The 25,363-nt window shown below is 40.7% G+C and overlaps 1 protein-coding gene across 3 annotated transcripts in view; it reads left to right on the forward strand.

Moving 5' to 3' along the window:
* Positions 1-25,355, forward strand: part of MGAT5 (mannosyl (alpha-1,6-)-glycoprotein beta-1,6-N-acetyl-glucosaminyltransferase) — a 102,943-nt gene extending 77,588 nt beyond the window's left edge. Inside the window, exons 11-17 of one of the 3 annotated variants that reach the window (XM_021397945.1) lie at positions 87-236; positions 7,472-7,618; positions 10,758-10,874; positions 11,695-11,769; positions 16,092-16,249; positions 17,969-18,202; positions 25,175-25,355. In XM_021397945.1, the coding sequence (XP_021253620.1) occupies positions 87-236; positions 7,472-7,618; positions 10,758-10,874; positions 11,695-11,769; positions 16,092-16,249; positions 17,969-18,167 (846 nt within the window). In that variant the 3' untranslated portion in view covers positions 18,168-18,202; positions 25,175-25,355. Of the gene's footprint in view, positions 1-86; positions 237-7,471; positions 7,619-10,757; positions 10,875-11,694; positions 11,770-16,091; positions 16,250-17,968; positions 25,002-25,174 lie in introns of those variants that run through there. The other 2 variants (XM_021397944.1, XM_021397943.1) reach the window with 2 other exon arrangements.

Below are 25,363 nucleotides of genomic sequence, written 5' to 3' on the forward strand. Positions count from 1 at the left end.
TGTGCAAGAAAATGTGAGAATAAGAAACTTCTTCCCTTTCTTTGAAATGTGTGAAGTCTGCAAATATTTTATTGTTGCCTTTACAGGACAAGAAGGCTTATCTGGATGTCATTCACACCTATATGGAAGTCCATGGAACTGTTCATGGGACAAGCACGATTTATATTCCTGGCTATGTAAAAAACCATGGCATACTCAGTGGGCGGGATCTGCAGTTTCTACTGAGAGAAACCAAGGTAAGTTTGTCAAGAAGGAGAAGTAGCAAAAATAGGTAAAGAGAGACAGTATCTGAAGTACATGCATTTCACCTCCTACAACTGTGCTCCTAATTTTAAAGTACTGGGAATATAAATCATCAAATGAAAAAGGGATTTAATTTTGTTCCATATGCTAATAACACATTTGTGATCATGCCTATGTTTTTTGGATTGACAGCTATTACTAGAAAATTGGGCCAACTACCTACAATCTAGGAGAGACATTTAACAACCAGCTTGAAAAACATGGCTAAATTCATGTTTCGTTTTCCTAAATGTTGTATTCAGCTCACGGAGATTATCAGCTGAGAGAATACTTTGTTTTAGATCCATAATGTGAAAGTTAAGTATTGTGTGAAAGCTGTACAATAGGAATGCTTGCTCTGTCCTACCAATGACTTTAACCTAAAGTGACCCCACTCTGTAGGGAAGAAAAGAAGAAAGCCAAGCACCTCATTCTCCATTCATTTCCTTCCCTCTGCTCCAGTTGTGCAGAGGCAAGAGAGAGAAAGAAGAGTATGCTTTTTGTGGTATGCTTTGCCTGTGGCTGCATAGTCAAGGGAGGTCAAGACAGGGGACAGCGTATACATTTAAATACATAAACTTTTGTCCCTGAAATGGGAACGCTTTGTTGGATTTTCAGTGCCATTCCCATAATCCTTATGGAACATTTTACAACACTAAAATATATATACTTCAGTATATTACATTTAAATAGAATGTTTAACTTTCATTTGGTGAAATAAATGGGGTTGTGTGTTTAACATTAGCAGAACGTATAGAACTTACTCTCCACTGCTGATGGTTTCTTGCTGTGCACTTCCACAGAAGAATCTATTAGACAAGAAAAGAAAAAGCATTTTCCAGTCTTCCCACACAACTGTAGAGATCTCCTTTTTGAATGCTGGGGGAAATGATGGTAATTTGACATCTCTGCGTGACAGCTGTTGGCAAATTATGACTTTTGAAAGGCAACCACTGGGTGTATGTACTTGATGCATACAGATACACATAATGTTGCAGATTAAAAAGTCAACATTTATGTTCATCACGGATAATACTGAGATTACACAGCTTTCACCCTAGTGGAGTATGAAATCACTGTGTTAACCATAGTGCTAATGTGGGTGGAATTTTGACATTGTAATAACCCCAAGCACAAACAGTCACTTCTTGTGAAAAAAATACATTCTATTCAGTGGAATAGTAAACTAAACTAATGAGTTTCCTACAGAATTACTGGTGTCCTTACAGCTAATTTAAAAAAAAAAAACCAACAGTGCATAATACTACTTATATTTGAGTAAGTCTTCATCTCTAATTCTCTATCATCTGTCTCAGATGTACTATACTAAAAAATATGATTTTTGTTATTAACTGGATAGCTCCTTTAGTTAGTGGTTGTATTTGGTGTATGCTAAGATGCAACATAAAAATAGAATTTAGGACAAATTCAAGTTAATGTGTATTTTGCAGTTTAGCATGGGCTTTTATGACTGGAAGTAGCTAGGCTAGTTTTACTCCATACTTTGACTAGTAAGATCCAATGGGGGATACTAGCTTGCGATGGCAAGATACTCTTGTGATCGGTAAGTTGCTTATTTCTCACAACCTGTATTTCTCTGAGAAGTGTGGATTTGAGCTGTACTGTTTTCAGTGTCCTACAGGACTTTAGATTTTAATGATTTTCTTTACTATTGTGCATTGTCAGTTTGTTTTTGTCCTAACACTGAGGAAAATCTTTTGAAAATGTACTGCATTCTTTTTATCAGGTGGCACAGAGAAACACACTGATGTGGTTCAGAAACATTAAAAGATGTAACCAGGCTAACAAACCTTTGGCCTGATAATAAGCAGTTAGGAGTCCATCCAATTCTCCTAATGCTTATTTTGTTTTATTGTCAGACAAATAAGAGTCCAATGTATCCATCTCATAATGAAATGAAATATGACTTACTGCACCATTAATTTTGGTTATTACTCCTGTATAATTCTTGTTCCAGTATATCTAGCTCAAGATAAAAACAGCAGCATCCTGATACTGAAAGTGGAAAGTGAGATTTACCATCTAATTGAATTGCACTTTTTCAGTTGGAACTGTTTGATTATTTTTTTTGTATGGGATTTTTTTTTTTTTTTTTGCTAACTGATGTTCAGCGTCTCATAGGTTCCATGGCATTTCTGCTTTAGCATATGGTTGATTCTTAGTGTTAACCTACGTGCTTGATCTAAGTCTTCTTGTTGCCTGTACAATCACAGTTTCTGATTTTGATCTCCTTTGAGACAACAGTTTAACGTAGCTTAGTATAAAACACCATTCACCTGTCTCCATTGGCCATCTGCTATGTTTGTGAATTCATCATGTTGATATCAATAGTTCCTGGCATTCAATTGCTAACGTCAGTGCGGGGTTTTCACAGAAATCAAGCTGACTTGAAAGGGAGCATTGTGCCCTGAGAAGCTTCCTGTGAGTGTGCGCATGCATCCAGTGATGTCCAAGGACACTTTTTAATCATAATCACTTTAATTGCTAGGCAACGTGACCAGACCCCATAATGAATTTAGATAAGGTTTTTTTTGTCACTGAACAATCAGTGTGCTAAAAATCCATGAACAGGAGCCATACTTCGCTGCTGGTAACATCTGTGTGTGCAGAACTCACTTGAGCCTTCTAGCCTGCTGTTCACTGTCTCTAAGCAACAAACTTTCCCTTTAAGCTTCCAGAAACTTTCTGATTTTTCTTCCTAAACATACGCTTCAAGATCCAAGGGCAAAGACTCTTTCATCGTATGATTTCAATGTTGCGTTAGCACATTTTTGTCAGGTCAGTTTACAAATGATCTAGTTTTAGAAAGTCAGAGCTAAATAATGATTTAACAAATGACCCAACTGAAGGTACCCACACCTGTCAGTGTACTTTCCACCGCTTTATTTTGCCCTTAGACAGAAAATTCCAATAGGTAACAGCTCAGTCACGGCTTTTGTTCATATTTGGTAGTTGGTATAGGACGCAGTTATTTTCAAAAGCACACAGCTGCCATTTTCTCCTAGTGTACATCACAAAGCAATGCATTTCAGAATAAGAGTGCTTTTCAAGCAGAGGGTGCTGCTCGACATCCATCATGGCCAGTTCAGCTGTGTGGTGCGTGACAAGCTGTAGAGATGCAGCAGTTCCTGAGGAGATGATGTGGTGCCATTCATCATCTCAAAGCAACAGAGGGAGGCACGGTGCAGCCTCCATGCCAACTTCCCTGCTCCTAGCTGGGCTGGCAGCAGGCTGTCCTGAGAGAACCAGCACTGAGATTTTGAGAAACACTTCAGCTTTTGAGAAAGTTTCAGATGCCATTTGTATTTCTAGTCCCTGCTAATTTTTGAGGGAATCCAGATTCTTCTACTAAACGGTAGTTTGTGCTTTCAGAACGGTGATTAATGGAAGTAGGATCAATAGCTTTTTAAGGTAGTTTGAGAAAAACCTGTTGCAATGTTGGATAAGCATAAATTGGAAAATGAGCTTTAACCTTTTTGGTATTGCCTGGTATGAAATAATGTACTTTTCACTTCCAGACTCATCAAAAACCAGATAATCAGACATTTAAACAGCGAATCTGTTGTGAAGATATTACAGTCACAAAAGGAATGACTTTTTCAGAAGGCATTTTATATTAATGAGGAAAATTAATTAAGATATTAAGATAGTTAACAACAGTCTTTGCTGCACTTCTCTTTCCACGGTTCAGAAAACAATATACAAAATAGTCCAGTAAGGAGGCACACGAAAGCAACAACAAACTACCAGCCCACAAGAGTCAATGAGATGAAGTGCACTGATGCTAGGAAGGGGAAAGGAAAAGATAAACACTCCTGTTCATGGAACTGCAGCACTTATCCCCTGGAATATGAAATATTTCTCTTAAGTATTCGGCTGTTCAGGTCTATACAGTTAAAATACTCACTCCTTGTTTTATACTTGGGCTATAATTTAGATTATTTGTTCAAGTACTCATTTAATAACGGTCCAGTATGTTGGTGTAAATTCCACAGGTAAATTGATTAGTGTTAACTGAAAGTCACTGATTTCAAACAATACATAATTTTAAATTTGCTTTTCATGGAAGTGGTTGCAAAGTGCTTGTCCTGTCAGATATCATGCCCAAGAAGTCTCCATTTAGCTACTACACCATGACAGAAATGCTGACATTATGATCAGAAAAGTGGTGTTTTGGCTCCTGTGTTGCTCACTGGCCAGCTCAAGAGCCTGAAATTCTGTAGCAGGGGTTCATTTCACTGCCAAGGCAGGAAAGGTTCCTGAGGAGCCTCCCTTATGATGAACCAAAGCAATCCTGCTTAAAGGTTTCAACACCTGTGTGTTTGCTTAAGTTGTGCAAGTAAGATTGCGGATCTGAATGCCCATCTTTGATTTGTGCAGGCCTGCAGGTGCACGTGGGTACCAGACCTTGCAAACAAGGAAGTGGTTTAAAAAAAAAGAAACGAAAGAAAGCTGATGCTAATAATCGTTTTACATCTGTATTTATTTTGCTGTTATCTCCTGTAGATATACTTTTATACTGTAAACTTCTCCTGGCAATCATCTTGTTACACATAGTGTAAGCATACGCTGCCTACTGTGGCATGTACCCACTTAAAGAACTGTATGAATTATAATGGTCTGGCTTTCAAAAACATTTTGAAGTTGAGAAAAAGGCTCACGTACAAAATGAAATGCTTTCAAGCACAAACTTACCAGTGATGGATAAGGGAATTCTACTTTGCATAGCAGTTTTGCTCCAGCTAACAAGTCAAGATCAGGGCTAACCTTCCTGAGTGGCGTGTGCCTGCAGTTACACTGCCGACGTGCTCCAGTGTGAAGCTTTCCATTACAGAGCTGCAGCCACAAGGTGAAGGAACCGGGTCAGCACAGGCCCAGCACCTGGCGAGAGAGCAGCACTCCAGAGCCGCGGTCAGGAGCCCTGTGTGGAGCCAGCAGTGTTCTTTCATGTCACAAACCTGCAGAAATACAGTCTATCCTAAATATCCGTTGTTTAGTGGGCGAGAGCCTTCTCTTCCACAGTCTTTATCCCATACTAACTAAGGAACTTTAATAAGGCCAGTTTCCAGCAGCAGGGTGTAGATTCACTTTGGGAATCTCAGCTGAGCTAATGCAGATGATGTGAGGGAGAGTGCTAGAAGAATTAGGGGGGCTGAAAGGAGGAGCTGAGGGCTGCAGGCAGGCATGGGTCGGGCTGCACTGGGAGGCCCAGGGCCAGCAGGCAACACACACCGAGCCCCTGTTCTAGCCATAAGGAACATCTTCCTTTATTTCTTCAAAGGTGTGGTGCTGCTTAGAAGTAAGGCTTGAAAATTGATGTGAAACAGGTGGTAGGCTATTTATTATAGATTAAGTGTTGACAGTGTGCTCTGTGCTGTCAAAACATAAAAACATGTTTCTTTCCCCATGGAGCTTCCTCCTAAATAAACGGACCAGTCAGACACAAAACTGTTCAACAGTGCACAGCAGCAGCTTATTAAAAAAGTGAAAAATGAAACAAACAAACCTGCATTCTCTACATAACAGGCAAACACAGGATCATAGGAGAATTGATGCTTCAGATGGTTTTAATTGCTGGTTCTCAGCTGGTTTTTTGCCTAAGCTAAGGAGTAGTTTAAAAAAAACCAAACATCCTGCATGCAGCTTGTGTGAAACAGTTTCACATCTGATTTATTATTTTCAAAAGATTTCTTTCCTTTAAATTAAACCTCTTTTGAGGTGAAATTTTCGTTTTCCTTTTTTTAACTGTAAGATGATATATCATATGCCACATATAAAACCCAAATTTACATAATCTAGCTTTGGTGGAGATAGTCGTTCGGATCTTTTTTTATCAGCTACTGGAGCGTTTCCTGTAAGATTTCTCAGCAAGATAGCTGAGAAGCATTTTGCAAGTGGATGACTTTTTTTAACCTGCAAATTGAAAACTGAAGAACCAACATTCAGCTCCATGCTGTGAAAATTGTATGTTCTCAAACAAGGTGAGAAGGTTAGCTTTCTTTTTGGACGGCCAACCTAGAAAAATACTGCTGTCGTGGGTCAGAGAGGGCCAATGCTGCAATGCCTGTGCACAGCACTATTGACTACAGGTCTGTGCATCGATGTAAGGTTAGCTCCTAGAACGGGCCTTCAGTTTTGAATCTTCTGTTACTAGCATTCATTTCCCTGTTGCAGAAAACAAAGTAGAATAGTATCATTGGAATTCCTTGAATACATGGTTCTGATCACAATTCTAATCCATGCATTCTAATGTTCTAACAGTTATGGAGATTCCCTTTTGTTTTGAAAAGAATGAGTAGCTATATAAACAAATATATGTGTATATAAAGTCATCAAGCATTGCTGAGAAATTGCTGTTATCATCAGAGCTTTTCGTTCCGCCAGTATGCTTTCAAATAAAATTATTTAATTCTGGAATTATGCTAGGCCAAGAAAGGGGTCAAGATACAAATAAATGCCATGCAACTCTGGCAAAATACTAAATTTCTTGACATGGAGGAAAAACGTTGCCTTTTCTAGAGCACCTGTAGTCTCAGCTGGCAGTAAAAATAGCTTTGTGGTGAAGCTGACAATAGGAATAGCTTTGTGATGCAGTTTACCTCCTGTACTGTACCTTGGGGCATTGAATCCACTTACTCCTTTGCAAACCTCAGCTGACTAGTTAGTGTCTTCAGTTGATGTTTGCTGCCATCTACTGTTTTAATTAGACTTAATCGGCTTGCCAGGAGCATGTTCATATTGGCAAAACCAGCAAGTTAGCTGATGTGGGAGAGGGGGAAAACAGTACTGTGGCTGTTCAATGAGGTTACTGCAGTAAAACTTGTACTTGCAAGAGAGCCTAGAAGTTTCATCTGAACACCGATCAAACCACCAAACGACTTCCCCCCTCCAAAAAAAAAAAAAAAATTGAAAGGGTCTGTTGTTCCCTCAGCTACATGAAAAGCCATCTTAGTTCATTACAGAAGATTATTGTCAAATGTGTTTGACAGGACATTCCATTACTGCTTGGGTATGAGGGAGTGAGCTGCTGAACCACATTTTCTTCTTAATGTTGGTTTTTGTTGGCTTATACGTTTTGAGCGTGTTATTGTTTATTTTGTGTTAGGCCTTAGCTTTCAATTTCTTTAAAGAGCAAACATGAAGACAGACCTTCTTTTCTGCCTTTCAGCTGTTTGTTGGTCTTGGATTTCCCTATGAAGGTCCTGCTCCTTTAGAGGCTATTGCTAATGGATGTGCTTTCCTAAACTTAAGATTTAATCCACCAAAAAGTAGCAAAAACACAGAATTTTTCAAAGGCAAGCCGACACTCCGAGAGGTAAGCTTTGTTAATACTGATGGGTTCTTTATTGAAAATGATTGTGGATTTCTTTTTAGTAAAGTAATATAGAAGTTGCATAAATGTTCACAGTTTATTGCAAGAAGTGTACAACAGTCATTTTCATTAGCCATCAATTGGATTAGCAGTCCTTATTTTCAAAGCATAATGAAAATTCTTCATTCACATACTGTTAAACTTTACCTCTGTGTGTACATTCTGCTAATTGTTGTACACAGACCATAAACTAAAGCTCTGTTTGTACACCTGATGTTCTGACCTGGAACAGGTCGTGCATGGTGTGTTATTTGAAAGCATTTTTATTTAGTGGAAGAAATGTATTACTGTGTACTTCACAGGAAGTAAATAGGTGCCCTAATTATTAGAATAGCATTTGGAGGAGTGTTATGCATGTTTTTAGATTTATTTTTTTCTCTGGGAAAAATCTGTTCAAGGCACTGTTGAGTACTGCTATAATGCTAACAACACACTATATTTGCAGTTTAACACGGAATAAATTTGGAGAACTGACTCTTTGAGAGGAGAGGAAAACTAAACCTCAAGCTTTCAAAACAGCCAGGGTGTTTAGCCTCTATTAAGAGAAGAATGAGGCTAAGTAAGCCAGCCACCTAAGGCACAAGCCTCTAACACCTGCAAACAAACAGTAGACATGTAGCCTTATCTGTATCAAGTCTCTTACTTGTGACCATAACTTCTTCATCAGTGTGTAAAGGTATTTCCTTTACGTACTTATCTGAAGGAGAACTCTCTGCTAATGCTTTGGCGATGAGAAGCTTGCACAGCAGTATCTCCCAACTGACGTTGTGTTTTGGCTTTATAAACTGTGTACTGAGCAGTGCCAGCGAGCTGATGAGCAAAGGGCAGTTTCCTGTTTACAACCATGAACATAAGTTGATCATAAATTTGCATGCCAAGGCTGTAGGTACCCTTCAGCTCATCATACATCCTGCCTGTCCTGGTGCAGGACACTGAGTGCAACCTCAGCCTTTCCCACAGCTTGCATTGCTACCAAAGGAGATAGCAATTAGGGAAAGAAGCTCATTTAATCTTCTCTTTGGGCTTGGCACCTCTCAGAGCTTTCCTTCTCTGAGTTGCTCACCTGTGTCTCTCTTCTTCCAGTTGTTCTGTGCCCAGACACTAAAACCAGTCCGGCCTGCTAAGCCTCTGGTAGGAGTTTAGTGTGTGGAAAGCTCTGCTAAATCCTGCTGACATCTGTCAGCCGTAACAGAAATACTGTGTAGTTGACCTGCACAGAAAAATAATCCCTACTGACAGCTTCAGTACAAAACAATATAGTGAACGTTCTTCACAACTGTTACTCCGTTCATGTGCTCAGTTGATCTATCATAAGAGTAACCTTTGCTGTAACTGGTTTCCACAACTGCATTTAGATCCACTTATCTTGGTGCTGGTTCCTTGGGTTGAAGAAAGTTCTTCCATCCCTCTGCCAGTTTTTTCAAGTATTAACAACAAACACTTGTGTAATTCTGAAAATTAATTGATTACCCACAAACCAATTTGAAAATAAAGTCTGTATTTTGTACAGTAAAGTAACCATCGCAAGCTGCTATTTCTCACATGTTCTAAGTAGAGTTTGTTTGCAGCGGGTCTGGGGTGGGCAGTTACCTGCTTCCACTCTACCAGGTAAGAGAGGTAGGAAGGGGGAAAAAAGAGGGAAATTCACCTTCCAATAGTTTGTTTGGTACCAGTGTTTGTACCAAGAGCTCTTCTCCATTTCTCTCCTTCATAAAAAAAGAAAAAAAAGAAATAACTGTATGCTAATTCTAGTTGAAATGTGTTTGAAGGGTATGATTTTTTTCCCCACATAAATAATTTTCTGCTTTTAGGGAGAAAAAAGGGACTTCAAATTAGAAATTAATTTCAAATCTACTTAAAAGAATTCTAATAAGCCATAAGTATAGCCAGATGGAGTATCTCCTGAGTATCTAAAATATCAAGCCTCAGCTCATTAAAGCATTTCAGTATTAGAAATAGTCTTAATTTTTTTGTGAGTACAGATGCAGAATGTCTGCTGCAATAAAAATGCATTGCTGGTTATTCTCAATACTCAAACAGATACTGGCCTGGGAAGTGCAGGTGTTCATCTTCCAAATCTGGCCTGGCTCTAATGTTGCTCTCTGGCTAGCTGAGATGGTAGAAGAAGAGTGGTCTAGTGCCTGATTCTGAAGGCACTGTGGAATTTAAAGGGCTGTCTATGCTCATATTTTTAACGGCACAACGGAGGATTTTTTTGTTGGAACTGAAAGCAATAGAAATGTAGCTTCTGCAGCGTAAAGTTCAGACATAAGTGTCCTGGGAACCCAGGCAGTTGAGTAGCCCCGGTTAGTTTCTTGTGTTTGGGTAAGAAAGAGAGCAAGGGTGGTGAAAGCACAGAATTCACTTGCAGTGCCATCCTGCTAGTGCTGAGGAATCTAACAGGCCATCTCTGGGATCGCTTTTCTCAGTTATCTACTGGAGTGTTTACTGAAATTGCTTTCTGACCAAGGGTTGAGCAAAATAGCAGTTAACACTCTCCTTGAGGTCAAATGACACTTGCAGTAACAGCAGCAACAGAAACAGCAGTCACAATTCATCCTGAAATGGTCCTTACACTTCTATAACCATAAGCTCCTATACACTTCTGCTCATAGAAGCTTGGAACTGTTTGAGATTTGGAGACACAGAGCAAGGGTGCCAGCTCTGGCAGCCAGTCACATGGGTCCAACCAGGCCTGGCAGCAATGGCGAGCTGTGACAGCTGGCACTGCTCTGTGAAGGAGCTGGGCCCAGCACAGTGGGCAGGCTGGGTCACACGAAGAGGAATTAGTGTAAGCAGCAACTGGTCTGCAATGTTAGACGTTGTGAGGAGTGAGGCTACAAGTGAAAGTGCACAAATGTTGCTCCAGAGCTGCACTGTTATCTGATTTTCAGTTTTCCAACTCAGTTTACTCTCTGAATTTAAACATGGAGAATCTGAAAGGAATTAAATTGACTGTTCAGTTTTAGCTGAATTCTTGCATTCTCCTAGCATATTTTATCCTCCAAATCTGGTGGAGAGAGTGAGAGGGAAAGCTATCCTAACATTGTCATTTTTAGCAATGCCATTTTTTTCCTTCCAGCTAACATCTCAGCATCCCTACGCAGAAGTCTACATTGGGAAGCCCCATGTCTGGACTGTAGACATCAATGATCTTTCTGAAGTGGAGAAGGCTGTGAAATCAATTTTGAATCAAAAGGTGAGAAATGTATTCTCAATTTTAAATCAACACTTGAGAGTGTATCATGGAACATGAGTAGATTGCCTCATAATGTTAGTCTAATTAGGGTGCTGCACTTTGTAGTTATTGGGAGCAAATGTTGTCATTCTATCCCTGTTGCATCTGACAATCATGATTTAGTACTGGGTAAGTCAGGATTTTACCTGAATAAAACAAGTGTGAGATGAAATCCATGTTTCTATACAAATTCAATGTAAATCATAAAGCAATGTATATGTTGTGAGTTCACTGAGGTTTCCTTGTTGTTCGTAGAGCATCGCGGGCTGCCCGGTACCAGCTTAACTCTTTTGACTGATTCAGTAGCCTTAGCATAACTGCCACTGAAATGCCTGGATGCTTATGGAGTGGCATTCTGATGAGGGCACTTTACGAAGAAAATAGAGGAGAAAAAAAGTTGAAGATGTTTTTGAAAGTATCACATTCTTTTTTGTCACAATGCTTTGTTTTTCATTTCAACTCCTGGACTGAAACTAGCATCAGCAAGGATCTCAGGCTAGCTTTGTATCTGTTACTTTGCAATAAGCCCTGAAATTCCAGTATTTGGCATCTCCTTAAAGATGGTCGTTGAGCTACTCTTATAGCCATTGCAAAGGTGGAAAAATCAGCTTTAAACTATTGATGACTTTGTCAAATTGTGATTTGTTAATGAGTATATTTGCTTTTATTTTTGCTACTTAAGCTATTATACGGTATTTAGAATACAAGCAGCTACTACAGTGCACCACAACACTCATTTGAACAAAAACACATCTAACCTTAAGACACTGTGTTTCGACAGATTGACCCTTATTTGCCCTATGAATTTACCTGCGAGGGAATGCTTCAGAGGATGAACGCGTTTATTGAAAGACAGGTATGAGCTTTCATTGTGGGTGATTCTTTTGGTTTACGCTGGGAAGGGGGCACCCTTTCAATTCTAAAGCTTCCTAATGTTGTTGTTGAAGTGGAAACAGTGTGCAGTCCTTGGTAGACAATTGCTTGCTCAGGTGAGGTTCCCATGGGGTTCACCTGCATGCAGACATCGATACCTGTGCATTGGCTTGTGAAGCTCCTAGCAGGTACCGTACCAGTGGGAGTTTTTATGCATGCAGAGGCTGTCAAGCAGTTAAGACAAAGTGCTGACTACCAGAATATTCACTCTGCTTTTCTGATTCATCTGTGAATGCCCGATTTACCATACATCTTTGCAAAAATTGATATACTTGTTTGTGTTTCAGGAGCTAGAGAAGTTTTTTTAACTATTATATAAATGTGTGTATATACAGTTACGTATATGAATAGCCTTCCTTCTTCTGATGATTTATCGAAGTAGAAAGGCAAAGTAATTTTTCAGCATAAATGTGACTTCTTTTACAACTGGCATTGTCGGTGTGTACGCATAAAAAAAACCTTTGGATCACAAAGTATCATGTAAATGCAGAGATACTTTTGCAGTAGAACTACACTTAGGCTAAAGCCTCTTGGAGGTGCTTTTCAAGTACTCAGTTTCAGCTGGTAAGATTTAAATGGTTTGGGAACCAGTAACTTAAAGGACTTTTGGTCCTTCTGCATTATTGCGTGCTGAGATCAGCAGAAGGTATTGAGCTGGAATAATAAACTGGACAGAATTACATGGGATCCTGATTTCTAGAAACTGAATGTGTGCTTGGACTTCTGCCCAATGCCAGATCTGCTGCAAAGGCCAACCTCTTGCCTTTTGTTCCGGCTGCTGCAGCACAGTGATAAGAATAACCTATATCTCTGTTAAGCCAGTTAACTTCTGGAATTTCTTTCAGAAGTGCTGGATGGGCTCCTGTACCTGTATTTCTGAAATATGACAGTATTACAGACAGTAATAAAGAATAACATGGCTTCAGATCTAAAGTTTAGTTAAAATAACATAGATCTGTCCAGCTTCCTGCCAACAAACACTTTATGCTTTTTGCTGCTACGCTGACATCATAGCCTGTAAAAGACTCTCTGCTTGGTTTAATTCTTCTAAGTTAGCTGTAAGTGAGAGGTTTTGTCAGTAAGGAAGAAATGGAGCTCAGTATAAAGAAGAAAGAGTCAATTTAGAGATTGCCCCAAAGGTGCGAAGCTGTTTCTTTGCCCTCTACACCTCCCCCAGGGTTAAGCCCTTGCGTTTATCACACCTCCTCAGAAATAAATACAGCATTATTGTGGTGTTCATTGCTTGACTAATTGTGAAAATCTGTTATTGCTTCACAGCCATTGGGATGCTCAATCTCATTATTACCTGCATTTACTTAGCACTGTGGCTGACATATCAGACAAAGCAAAAATAAAGGTGAAGAGCTTGTTCTAAGGAGCTTGCTGTTGGACACAGTTAGAACGGAGAAAGCAGAAGCTAAGAGCAGGAATGGATATCATAGAATAGGCACTAGATCAGGTTGCCCAGGGCCCCGTTCAACCTGGCCTTGAATGCAAGGAGCTGGTCTTTTTCACAGGTTGCGAGGTGCATTAAGCACAAGTGTGTGGTAATTTTTGATTGTGAAAAAGCCAGGTGTACAAACACATAGGGTGACCTATGGGACAGTGAAATTGTAGGATTTCAAAGAGTTGTCTGTAATTCCCCTTTTAGGTCAGGGTCAGGAGGGAGGACAGTATTCTCACAACAGGCACAATGAATTCCCTGCATCTTCAGATCCAGCAGCTGAACTGAAGGTCTTTAAGGTCTGGAGTGAGAGCTGCTGAGAGCTGTGGTTGCCACTTTGCAATGCCACGTTTAGCCAGGTTGATCCAGCCTTCACTCCAGGCTCTTCCTTCTTCCTGGCCCAACCAGCAGCTCAGCAGGTCCCTTGGTCCTATTGGCTCCAAGGCTCCATAGACGGCTGTGTCAGCACTGCTATGGCAGCATGGGATGCAAACCCAAGGTTAGGACTGCTCAGATTGGCACTGCTGTCAGCCAGGGAACCGCAGCAGCTCCCAGAGCAGCTGCAGGGCTCCCTGTTGCAAACTCGGAGCAATCGGATGAGCCAAGGAGGGCTGACTGAGCAGGAACGCTGACCTTGAGAAGTGTGGTCCAGCTGAGGAGAACTCAGCAGAAAATACTTGTGGCTGCTCTCTACCGAGTGAGCAAACTGACCTGACCCAGTTGTGCACCAGAGCTGGCCAAAGGAACAGGGTGAGGGCAGTCAGCCAGAGGGAAGAGCAGGAACCTCCTTTTGACAGCAGCAGCTTGTTATGGTGGGCTAAGTCCACCTCACCTTGAAATTATGGCTACTGGTAGAACATGTGCTGAACTTTAATCTTTGGTTTTACATAGCATCTTTATTTTACCTTTATGTGTGTGAGATTGTGTGACAAGATAGACTGGGCCAAAGCTACCAAACTGAGGTTGCCCAGTTGGTAGGAAAACCAGCCAGTGACAGCACAGCTCTGTGTGCTGGTACCTGTGAGGGTGATACCCTGAGATGTGCTTAAAGGCAGCAGTGCTGAGGAAGCCTTCCCACCAGGCTACAGACCAGAAATGGAGGCTGATGTTGGCCTAGATTTGAGGAAATATTTTCACTAAGACATATTAAAAGCTGACGTTTCCAACGAATGGTGAAGATTCACAGGAGATTTCGTTGTCTTTGAATAACCTTGCCTTCTGCCCTCACAAGCTATGAATCCAATCCAGTATTTACAATATTGTAACCTACATAAATTCCCTCCTGCATCAAGTGTTTATTTATAAAAGTTCAGAATAAGCAGAGCACCCAAGTCCAAATAACAAAGCAATCTTTATGAAGCAACGTCATTAAAAAATACCTTCAACCATCTGTTGTTAACCTGTTTTATGTATAATTATTCTGCCAAAAATACCCTCTAAAATTACTTTCATCAGATATGAAAGTTTATTCTTTTTATGTTATAGAATGCGCTAAACCAAATAAATTAATGCAACCTATTAATGAAAATGTATGAGTAAGAAAAGCTCATTTGCACTGTGACTTCATGAAAGATCGCTTTTGCTCTCTGAATTTTTTTTCTTCTCAGTTTATGCCTGAAGCATTTTTGTTTCTCTGACACATTTAGATGACGCTCTGTACATGTGTTTCTTACTATTTTGGTTCATCAAAATGGTATCAGATAAAGCAGCTGTACAAACTGGCAGTTAATTTACAGTGATTATATGAAATTGCTTATCAGAATAAGAGTCATAAAACATGGACAGATAAGGTCTAACTGTGATCTTCTGCTATGTGCTATCAGATGTTTGACAAATGATTTAGGATATTAAATTTATGGTTAAAGCTTCAGCAGTGGAAATCTAAACAGAGGAGAAAAAAAAGATAATTAGAATTGGTTATAGTTTGGGGGTTTCATTTCATTAAAATTTCTAATAGTTCTGACTTTCTAAGCCCTAGGTCACAGTCTGGGACCTGTTTGTACAAACATTTGCTTTGTTGGGAGAAAGCTCTGATGAGAGTAACCAAACACTGAAGTAATGGCCGACTATAATGGAATGTTATAGAAAGCCAATTTTTATCTTTACTTTTTTCATTTATAATGTGAAGACTGTAAAAACTTTAACTGTCTTTTTTGCCAGCAGGTGTGTTTGGATACCATTTGTTCCTTCTCTCTCTTGCTGCACATGACATTGGACTGCATGTATTAGGGCCAGTTTCTTTCCTTGCTGCAGAGCACTTTGACTAGCAGCTCAATCGAGAACAACAACCAGACTCTCTGAACCCTGGTTGCCTTATAGAAACCATCAGTCTTTTGAGTTCACCTCCTCAGCGTTGCTGTGATTTCCCCTGATCCTGCCCAGATGGCTCACTGCCTGGCACAGAGACATTTCTCACCTGCAGGGTAGCTGGCCTCTGGAACTTCCTCCTAAAATGTGTGCTGCTACCAAAATAGTTCTGCTAGCATGGAGTTGGTGGAACACGAGTCAAAGAGCCAAAATGGGTTGGGTACGTGGAAGCAGAGAGAGATCTAGTTACTGTGATTAATCAAAGGTGGGAAAGAAACTGCTTTGGGAATAACGATACCAACCCATTTCAACTAGCAGAGGTAGAAATTCACCCACACTAAAAAATTCTTTTTATTCTGTTTCATAGTGATTGTAGTACAACCACAGTGAGCTCTAAATGAATGTTTGGAATAATAATCACTTACTTTATTAATGGAGAAAATTGCTAATGAGAGACTGGGTTCTTCACAATGAAATATTGTCTGTCACTGCAGGATTTCTGTCATGGGCAAGTGATGTGGCCCCCACTAAGTGCCCTTCAAGTGAAAATTGCTGAACCAGGGAAATCCTGTAAACAAGTTTGTCAGGAAAGCCAGCTCATCTGTGAGCCTTCCTTCTTCCAGCATCTTAACAAGGACAAAGCTCTGCTTAAGTAAGTACCCAAAAGCACAAACGTATTATTTGTCTCTTTCTATAGCTCTGTTTTTTGCCACGTACGGTGCTTAGTGCACGGATTCTGTGAGCAGGGAAGGTGGGGAGAGAGGCACTGTGTGTTTTGGCAGCAGCAACCCGCGAGGTCAGCAGTCCATCCTTCACAGCAGCGGATGGTAGGAGTTACTGCTGTGCCCACAGCACTGCTCTGTGCAGCATGTGTTTTTGCAATGAGGAACACAGAGCAGAGGCAATCACCAAGCCAAAAATTCGCATCTTTTCCTTCCTTCCTCCACCTCCTACGTGCACGTTCTGCACGCTGCGCTGCCCTTTGGTACGGAGTTGCTTGCAATGAGCAGAGATGCTTACTCTGCAGTATCACAGATGCCAGGACTATGATTGTGTTTGAGAGGGCTTGCAAAACTTGGGGCACGCTGCAGCCTTGGCTGAGCAGGTGCACTGTTCTGTGTTACTTTTGCCATGTCTTCCTGAGAGCTAGTGAACTGGCACGGTGCCTAACACTAATCCCAGCCATGTTTGGCAGTGTGTTGGAGGGAATGATTCAAAAATTAAATGTGTTTTGTTGCAGTAAATAAAACTCTCCACACATTGCATGATTTCGACCAGTTGTTTGCATGGTTTTAAATGCAGTGCCTAGCACTGCTTTTCCTTCATGTATTGAGCTCCCTATTTGGCCACAATTAACATCCATACTGAGAAACATATATTCATTAGCAATTTGCAATTACCATCTCTGCAAACCTTTTGCCAGTAGTGTCCTAGATAAAGATCTGTGATCCCTCATGCATTTAGATGTATTAGTGCCACTTTATTGTTCTTACCAGCTATGCATTAGGGAGTTATTGCTGCTTTCAGGTGCCATCTCTTTGGGAACATGTCTGTGTTCCTTTCAGAATGAAAACAAAGCACTCAAAAGCCGGGCTCCAAAATGGTTGCTAGGGAATCTGCCTTACAGGTTTTCTGTCTTCACCTTTTTCTATATTCTTTGCAGACAGATTTTATTTTTATATTTTACTTGAAAAGTTGTAATTTCCAGTGGAGTACAGAAGCAGCTCACGTGTGAAAATTTTCTGTCAGGCTCCTTGTTCTTTTCTAGCTATCTAGGCAAAATTGTATTTCTGTGGACAAAAAAATCTGTTAAATTCTACTTCTAAAGCTACCACTGTTTCTCTGCTGGAAATGTCCAGACTCTGCTGGAATTTCTGCCTTCATGCTTTTAAGCTTTGTGGTCAGAAAAAGGCAACTTGAGTTTTCCTTTCTTCTGTAGCACAGCGCCAGCACCTCAGCCTCACATCGGGCTGCCCCAGGATGCCTGGCGTGCTGTGGTTTGCCTGGCAGAGATTTGTGCTGAAATCAATGAAAATTTCTCCTGATTTCAGATCTTTGGTTTCGTCTTCCTAGAAATCCGTGGTATATTAAAATATCACATCTGAGGAACAACCAAAAAGGTTTTTTCCATTTTAACTTTTCTTATTAATCTTTAAGATACAAAGTTATGCTAAAAAGACTATGCTGCCCTCTGCAGAGAGAATCTGTGCAAGCAAAGAGAAATTAGAGTAGTGTCTGAAAAACTGCATCTCTGATCTTTCTTAACTTAGTATGTAGTGCAGTATTATATTTGTTGTGAGGAAGGATGAAAACTGTATACTCAACTCCTGCGAACTCCACTGCACTTTTGATCTCGTGCTTTTCTTTTTAGGCATAACATCGAATGTCTCACCGTCGAGTCTGCAAATGATATTCTGGTCCCCTCTTTTGATGGAAGAAGGAAGCACTGTGTTTTCCAAGGTGACCTCTTACTGTTCAGCTGTGCTGGATCCCACCCGACCCACAGAAGAATCTGTCCGTGCAGGGACTACATTAAGGGACAGGTTGCGCTTTGTAAAGACTGCCTATAGCAGCAGCAGGGCTTCTTTTGAGTAGAGGACAAAATGTAAGTAGTTTTGAGAGGAGCTACTTATTAATTCCTGCACTTCTGTCCAGGTTTTTTTGCTGCAGGCAGAGCTATTATTGCTGGGCAGAATTATCTACTGAGAGGAGGGATTGATAGCAAACAGCTAACTGATCTTTTTTCCTGTAAGAACATTTGCAGTGCAACTCTTCAAATTGCTTCATCTGTTTGCGAAGAGAAATGAGTTTCGTGTTCTCCAGTGATTTGAAGATGACTGCACAGAATAATTTGTAGAAAACTCCCAGGCCCATCAAACTTCTTTTTTTGTTGTTTGAGTGAAGTGTTTTCTATTTTTTAATGAGTTTGAACATCCCCGGTCGTGGTTAGCGAAAAGATCTCAGCATCATTCCAGTAGAAAATTGAAAGATGTGTGTTTGGGGGGTGGGTGTGGGGGGAGGAAGGACTAAAATTTATTCTAATGCACTGTTTGGGGTACTGCTTTGTCTTGAATGGCTACAAAGTGGTTTACTTCACAAGAATTTGGTATCACAAGATAGCTCTATATTCTATAATTGGGTTATCTGGGCCCAGTTCTTTTTGTTTGATTTAAACTTTGTATACAAGGTATTGTCTGCATCACAGCTGCTGCACCAGAGCAGTCCGAACAGAAAGTGCTAGGAGTGAGCAAACAGGCAGTGTGTGACCCGACAAGCAGCTTGGGTCGGGGCATTCTTCAGTGTGGAAAAGCTACAAAGACATACTGCCTTCTTAGGAATGGACTTGTCAGTTTCCTGGTCCCATTTTTAAAGTAATCCTTGGAATTTGCCCATGCTTCTGTTGTAGTCTGTCTACTAGAAATACTGTGTGAAGCAAAAAGTATTCAGCATCTTTGGAGCAATATTATCGTTAGAGCCTCAGTTTGCTGCGCCTTCCAGTAGTTAAAGTGTTGCTGAATGACATAGAAAGGTTAAACTAAGCTAACTATAATTATTGTATGGTAGAAATGTAAAACGTCTTCATAACTAGCTAGATTTTTAAAGAGAATTTTTTTCTGAAGAACAGGAGGAGACAAACAACTGCTAAGAAAAGTATTGACTGATCTTATGGATTCTGTGGTTGTTTTTGTCTTGGGGAGGGGAGGGTTGTGGTGGCTTTTTAGGTTTTCTTTTCTGCTTTTTAACAGGCACACCAGTTATAAATTGAGAAAATGGAAGAGTTTGAATTCAAACTTTCTTTGAAGCAGCACATTAAATTTTTGACACCACTTTCTTTTTGTAGAGGTAACTATGGTTCTTCTCAGCAGAAGGTGGCAGGCTTGGCAGCGCCATTTGTAGGCAGGAAACAATTTGCTAAGGTCAGTGAGAAACCAGCCCATGGTGTATTTTGAAAGCAGTCGTAGTTGGCACATTTGAAACTTGAATGTGTTCTTTCTATGTTGAAAAAAACTCAACTTGGCGTGAAGGTTTTTTTCATAAAGATGATCATTACCAAGTAAACATGAAAAGCATAGAAACTTTTACTTTCCAATTCTTGGATAGATCTGGTTCACACCAATTTTTCTTGCACCTGCACTCATTCATTGTGTGCGAGTACTGATGCATCTCTTGGCCTACCGTAGACCATTCAAGGGAGCTGCTTTTTAATCTCGGATAAATTTTCAAAACAAAGAGAACTGAAAATTATGAAGTTTCAATGTGAAAGCAGTGAATTTACCTTTTTCCCATTGGTTTCCTGCCTCAGCACTCCCGATGGTGTTACGCTGTAACACTATGTACACTGGGCTGCTGTGAACACAGGAACGTAATCCTGGCAGGCTGCTGGGCAGCCACAGGGCTATGTGGGAACGCTGAAGAGCCGGGATGCCAGGAACTGGCTGCGATGGTGGTAAAATCTGCTGTATCTTAGCTTTCCAAAACCAGAATAACAGGGCCCTTTAATGGGAGGCAAACATTTTGTATGAAAAGAAAAACACAAACTGGTGTGTGCATTCTTACTGTTAGCATATCTCAGCATTTGCTTCAGTCAACAGAAGCGTAGTTTGCAATAGTTTTAATACCCCAGCAGAGCTGGAGGAGGAGGATTCGACATGGGTCTGAGCAGATGCAACAGTTCATTTTGTGTTTATATCACGTATTCCCCACACAGCCGTGCGTATCTGTGTGACTGAAAGCCCTGCGTATTAACAGCAGCGTGTACTTCTACCTGGTGCTCAATGTGAGGGCAACAGCAGAGATTTGTCTTTCCTAGTTCAGCCTGAGGTTCTTCAGGCAGGATTTTAACTCAGAACGACATATCAGAGAATTACATCGGAAACAAAGATGTGGATGTGTGCACTTACGAATGCAAAACACGTAGGTTTTGTTGTAGTGTAATTCTTGGCTGTAAATACATATTTGCTTGACTCCCACTGCTGTACGGTCCACATGGCATATTGCATTTTATTTTGCCTCTAAACTTTTATAGATGGGGAGGGTTTTGGTATTTGTTATTATAAGATTTTCTGGTCTAGTGCTTTGCTCAATGGTAAGTCTGCATTTACCACAGCAGGGAGAGTCTATTATAAGCTGTTCTTTTTTTCATGTTGTAGCACTATTTCTCTCTCTAGTCTACTGAGCTGAATTACCGCATACTGGCAAAAAGGAAAGAGCAAACAGCGTGCCGCTGGCATTTCGGCCAGGGACAGGATATCTAAATTTGGCTTCAGGATCCTTTGGGTCTGCTTCTATTTCCACTGAAATCTATAGAGAATGAGTCCTTAATCTTAAAGAAAAAAGAATCGAGAGCTGTAGTCTCATAGGCCTGCATTGTTAACTTTAGACATAGTAGCTGGACCTCTTCTTTCAGAAGTGTTACTTCTATGAAATACAGCTTCAGTCAAAATTCCTGTAAAAGAGAGATCCTCCAGGAACTGTGAGTGAATAAACTGTAGCGTGCTGATGTCGCACTCCCCATCACAGAGCAGTGTTGTTTGTGCATCAGTAAACCACGCAGAGCGCTTCTGCAGATAAGCACTCAGGCAAATCCATGTGGGACTATTACAATTTTGAACGATTTAGTAACGTGTAAAAAATCCTTGTGTTAGAACAGAGGCCAGCCTTCTGTCCAAGTTTCAGAACTATTTTCCTTCCTAGTCAGAGTGAAGGCGGAGTCACAATGTTGCACTTGGGGTCCTCGAGGTGGGACTGTGCGTCGGAGTGGAGTCCGTCCGTCAGGCCTGCAGCTCCTTTTGCTCAGAAATCAGAGGTCAGGGTTTTGCGTGACTTGGCATTTGAATATATTGACCCGTGATTGATGGGGGGGAAAAGCTGCATAGAAGAACATTTTACAAGCTTTTAAACATGACTCTCATATCAAGACATTCTTTGTTTTAAAATTTTGTATTTTTGTATGTGACCTAGTTTTTTCAAAAAAAATCTTGTTCCTATGAGATTAGAAAACTTGAGAGAAGCATTTACATATTTATTAACATAAAATTATGGCTTGCCTTTGAAAGGTAAAGTTGGTAAATACACACTGTTTAAAAATGCCAATAAAAACCTCATTTACTTCATATATGCAAGTTGATTTGCACATGTATAAATAGAGTTGCTTTTTTGCATTTTTTGCTTAGTTTGTTTCTTTTTGTGCTTTATAGTCGCAGCTGTGTTTGTTTATATCAGATTGTTTCTCCTACAAATATTTAATGTTTATGTGCCTTTTTTTTCTTTACTTTGGGGTTCGGATGGCTGCTTTTAATGTGGACACTGTCTGAACAAGTATAATGGAACACTAATTGCAGGTAAAACCCAGTGCTTGATCACTGTATATCTGTTAGCAGAATGAATTTTGAAAGGATTTAAATAACAGGAAGATCCAATCTAAACACATAAGGTAAGGGTTAATAAGATAAGAGATACCGTAACGTCACTGATTCTTACCAAAATTTGCTTCTGCCAGTGAAATACCTTTCACTGAACGTCTGTCATTTGGATGGATGTCTGTGTAATGACAGAGAGCAAACTGCCCCTGCTATATTCTCCTGGGAGACAATGCTAATAGAAAACTTGTAGAAATAGCCACAGTTGATTTGATTAACTAGAAGAATTAAGATCTGCATCAAATCTGGGAGGCGCTTGGTTTTTTAGATACAGGTGAGTGTAGATGGAAATGCACGGGGTGACTCCTGATGCTCCTAGTGTACAGTCCTCTTATGTGATCCAAATGTATGAGCCTCAGTGGAGAGGGAATTCTGGCTGTTCATCTGACTGCAGAAATCTCTATTTTTATGCTCCTACATTTCTGTAAAGATGTTTTGCCTAACAGCTGCTGCTCCAGGTTCAGCAGCACAGGCTTGAGGACAGAGCCAGGTTTCTGTGCGCTCCCTGCTCAGCTCTGCTGCAGACACTCGCAGCAGTTTGTAACTTGCTCACTGCCAGGTCCTCGGGCTTGCCCAAAATTACGATCAGCTGCAAGTGAGGTTGTTCACCAACGTCTTCTCTCCTTGCTTAATCACATTGTTCCGTCTTTTAAATCCTCCTGTGCATCCTTGGGTTATCCTCTAAATGAAGACCTGCCTCCCCTCTCAGAAATGAGTGGCCCCTCTAACTTACAAAGATGGTTTACAAGCTGCTACTCTCGGTATAAACAAAATTCAAGTTGCTTTCTTAGGCATGTATTTTGTTCATAGTGCATGTCAGGACCAGATTTTACTTCAAGGAAAATTAAAGGGGATGAATGAGGCTGGGTACAAATCTCATCCAAGTAATTAATTTCACGACTCCCACTGGCCTCACTGGTAGCAGGACTCCTCTGTTAATTTCATTTCAAATTAAAAAAAACAGCTCTCCCTTTTTAATAAAGCACTATCCTACAGGCTAAAGACTAAACCCTTGCAGGTTATGCTGTGCATGTTACCAGCAGCCACTTCTGCTTGCTGCTATAGATTTATCATCACTTAAGTTGATGTTACTTACCATAATAGTATCATTTCAGAACGTGGTTAAATAACTTTCTGCTCTGCATTTTGGAGTGCTAGAGGCTATTTTGTTTAGATTGTTTGTTTTAAAGAGACCATCAGTTACCATTTTCAACTGTAAAGCCATTTTTCGAGGGGTGCTAACTTTTCTAGCATGGCTCTTTGTGACATTTCCCCTGCAGCTGCTTTGCCTTCAGCTTTTGACTCACATTTGGTTTCCATTTGTGGGTCTCCTTTGTCCCCAGCAGTTCAGGGACCACTGTAAAGTTGAGGAGAACAATGCACTGGCAGACGTAGGCTTCCAGTCAAGCTGGAAAGGCCAGGTACAGGTTTCATGTAGGTATGCTTTAATAATACTGCTGTAGCGTAGCATTAAAACATTTTGTTTAATGGTCAGTGACTTAAATCTTGTCTTCATATTTTTAAGTAGCTCTACAGTTGTTTTTTTTTAAGTTAGTTTTTAAATTCCAAACATTATATTTAAATGGAATGTGTAAAACAGCAAACTCCACGTATCAAGTGTGAAATGTTTACGGTAAGGATGTGTTGGAAGTTCCAGAGGCTGAACCTCAGATGTGAGGCATTGCTCGTGTTCTTTCTTCCAAGGAAAAGTAACAAAGTGCAGCTTCCATGTGAGTCATCCTTTATCTATTCGTTTAATTAAAACCAACGTTGGGTTCTGATTCAGCAGACCTCTCCCAGCAGCACGAAGCCACCTGCTTATTAAATGGGTAAACAAAGTCAGGTCCTCAAAGCGCTGATAAAATGAGCTGTAACTCCAACTTCCCCACACACAGAAATCACTTCAAAAATGCAGTAGTAATGAGATCAGTAATGCCCCTCTCTGCTGGGGGTTGGGGCCATGTCCTTGTCTCAGACCTGGGAGCAGCGTGTCACTGCGTGCGGGCTGGCAGAGCTGTGGTGCTGTGTGCCCCGCTGTCCTCTCATCTCGCAGCACTGACAGCGCAGCTCAGCCTTCCTGACCAGTGCAGTGCAGCCCCGCTGCAGCGTGCCCATCACACGGCCCTGCCCAGCTCCCGGCAGCTCTGCAGAAGTTCCCGGTGTCTCACAGGTACATGGTGAATCAGGCTGAATGGCTGTCTGAGGGCAGCTCATTTTAACAGGGTTATATCCAGAACTCATTGGTTGCATTCAATAACAGGCTTGCTGCAATATGGTGTCAGTGAAAACCATTTTATTTGGTTTTCACAAAGGAATATGGCAGAGGAGGAGGCAGTTTTTAGCGAAGGGAAAAGGGAGTAAATTTTCTGAGAAAACTTCCCCTACAGATTATAAAGAGAGAGAAATGTTAAAACATAAGGGAATGCTCACTCGGCTGGGTTGAGCTGAGTTCTCTCTCTGGCTGAGTGCAGCTGGGTGACATGGAGCAGCTCTCTGCTTTCTGGTCCCATTCCATCCCTGGAGGCATCTCCGTAGGGAAAGGCTAGAAAATTCTGAGTAAGCCCTGTAGCACTGTAAGGGGAGAAATCAAACAAAAACCTACTGAAATCTGTGAAAACAAAAGCTGCTTTTTGCAGAAAATAATTTGGAGTCAGAGTTTGTATAGTTCCGTGAGAACTTCAGGGTCAGGCTGCTTACTGTGCGTGTTCAGTTGGAATTCTCTCCTAAAGTCTTGCCTCTTTGTTTTATTTAAATGGTTGTGTTCCACTATATTGCGTTCAAACAGTTTGATTTGGAAAGAACAGAACACAGTGATTCAGATACTGTCAAGTTACTGGGGTTCAATAGGATAAGATTATTTTATTTTTTTTAGAAAATAAATGTCTGTACTTTAATGGCATAGAAAAATGCTTTGTTTTCACTGTTGTAGAAAAAAACTAGGGAGAACTTTATTTTTCAATAAACCTTTTTCTTGTGTGATTTGGATCTATGATTGTTTCCTGCATAAAGGGGAAGTTCGTGAGCTGCCACGGGTCCAAGTTGCATCTGTGTGCCTGTCCTGCAGCTCACGGCTGCCCAGGCAGCAGCAGCAGTGCCGTGCCTGTGTCCCGGCAGTAAGAAAGGGCACGTTGTTATCTTTTGGTTCTGTTTTGTTCTAGATCTAAATTGGACTTAAAAACAGAGAAAATCAAGATTCACTTCAGGAGCGCAACTTGCCCTCTCCAATAGTTAGAGCATTTCCTAAAAACTTTCAGCCCCAAGGAAGACTGTGGACAGTGGTGTACAATGCATACGGGATACACAATGCGTTTCCAAAATAAAAGCTGTGTTGTGTTACAATGACCTTA

This window comes from Numida meleagris, chromosome 5 (assembly GCF_002078875.1).
Source record: "Numida meleagris isolate 19003 breed g44 Domestic line chromosome 5, NumMel1.0, whole genome shotgun sequence".
NCBI classification, from domain to species: Eukaryota; Metazoa; Chordata; class Aves; order Galliformes; family Numididae; genus Numida; species Numida meleagris.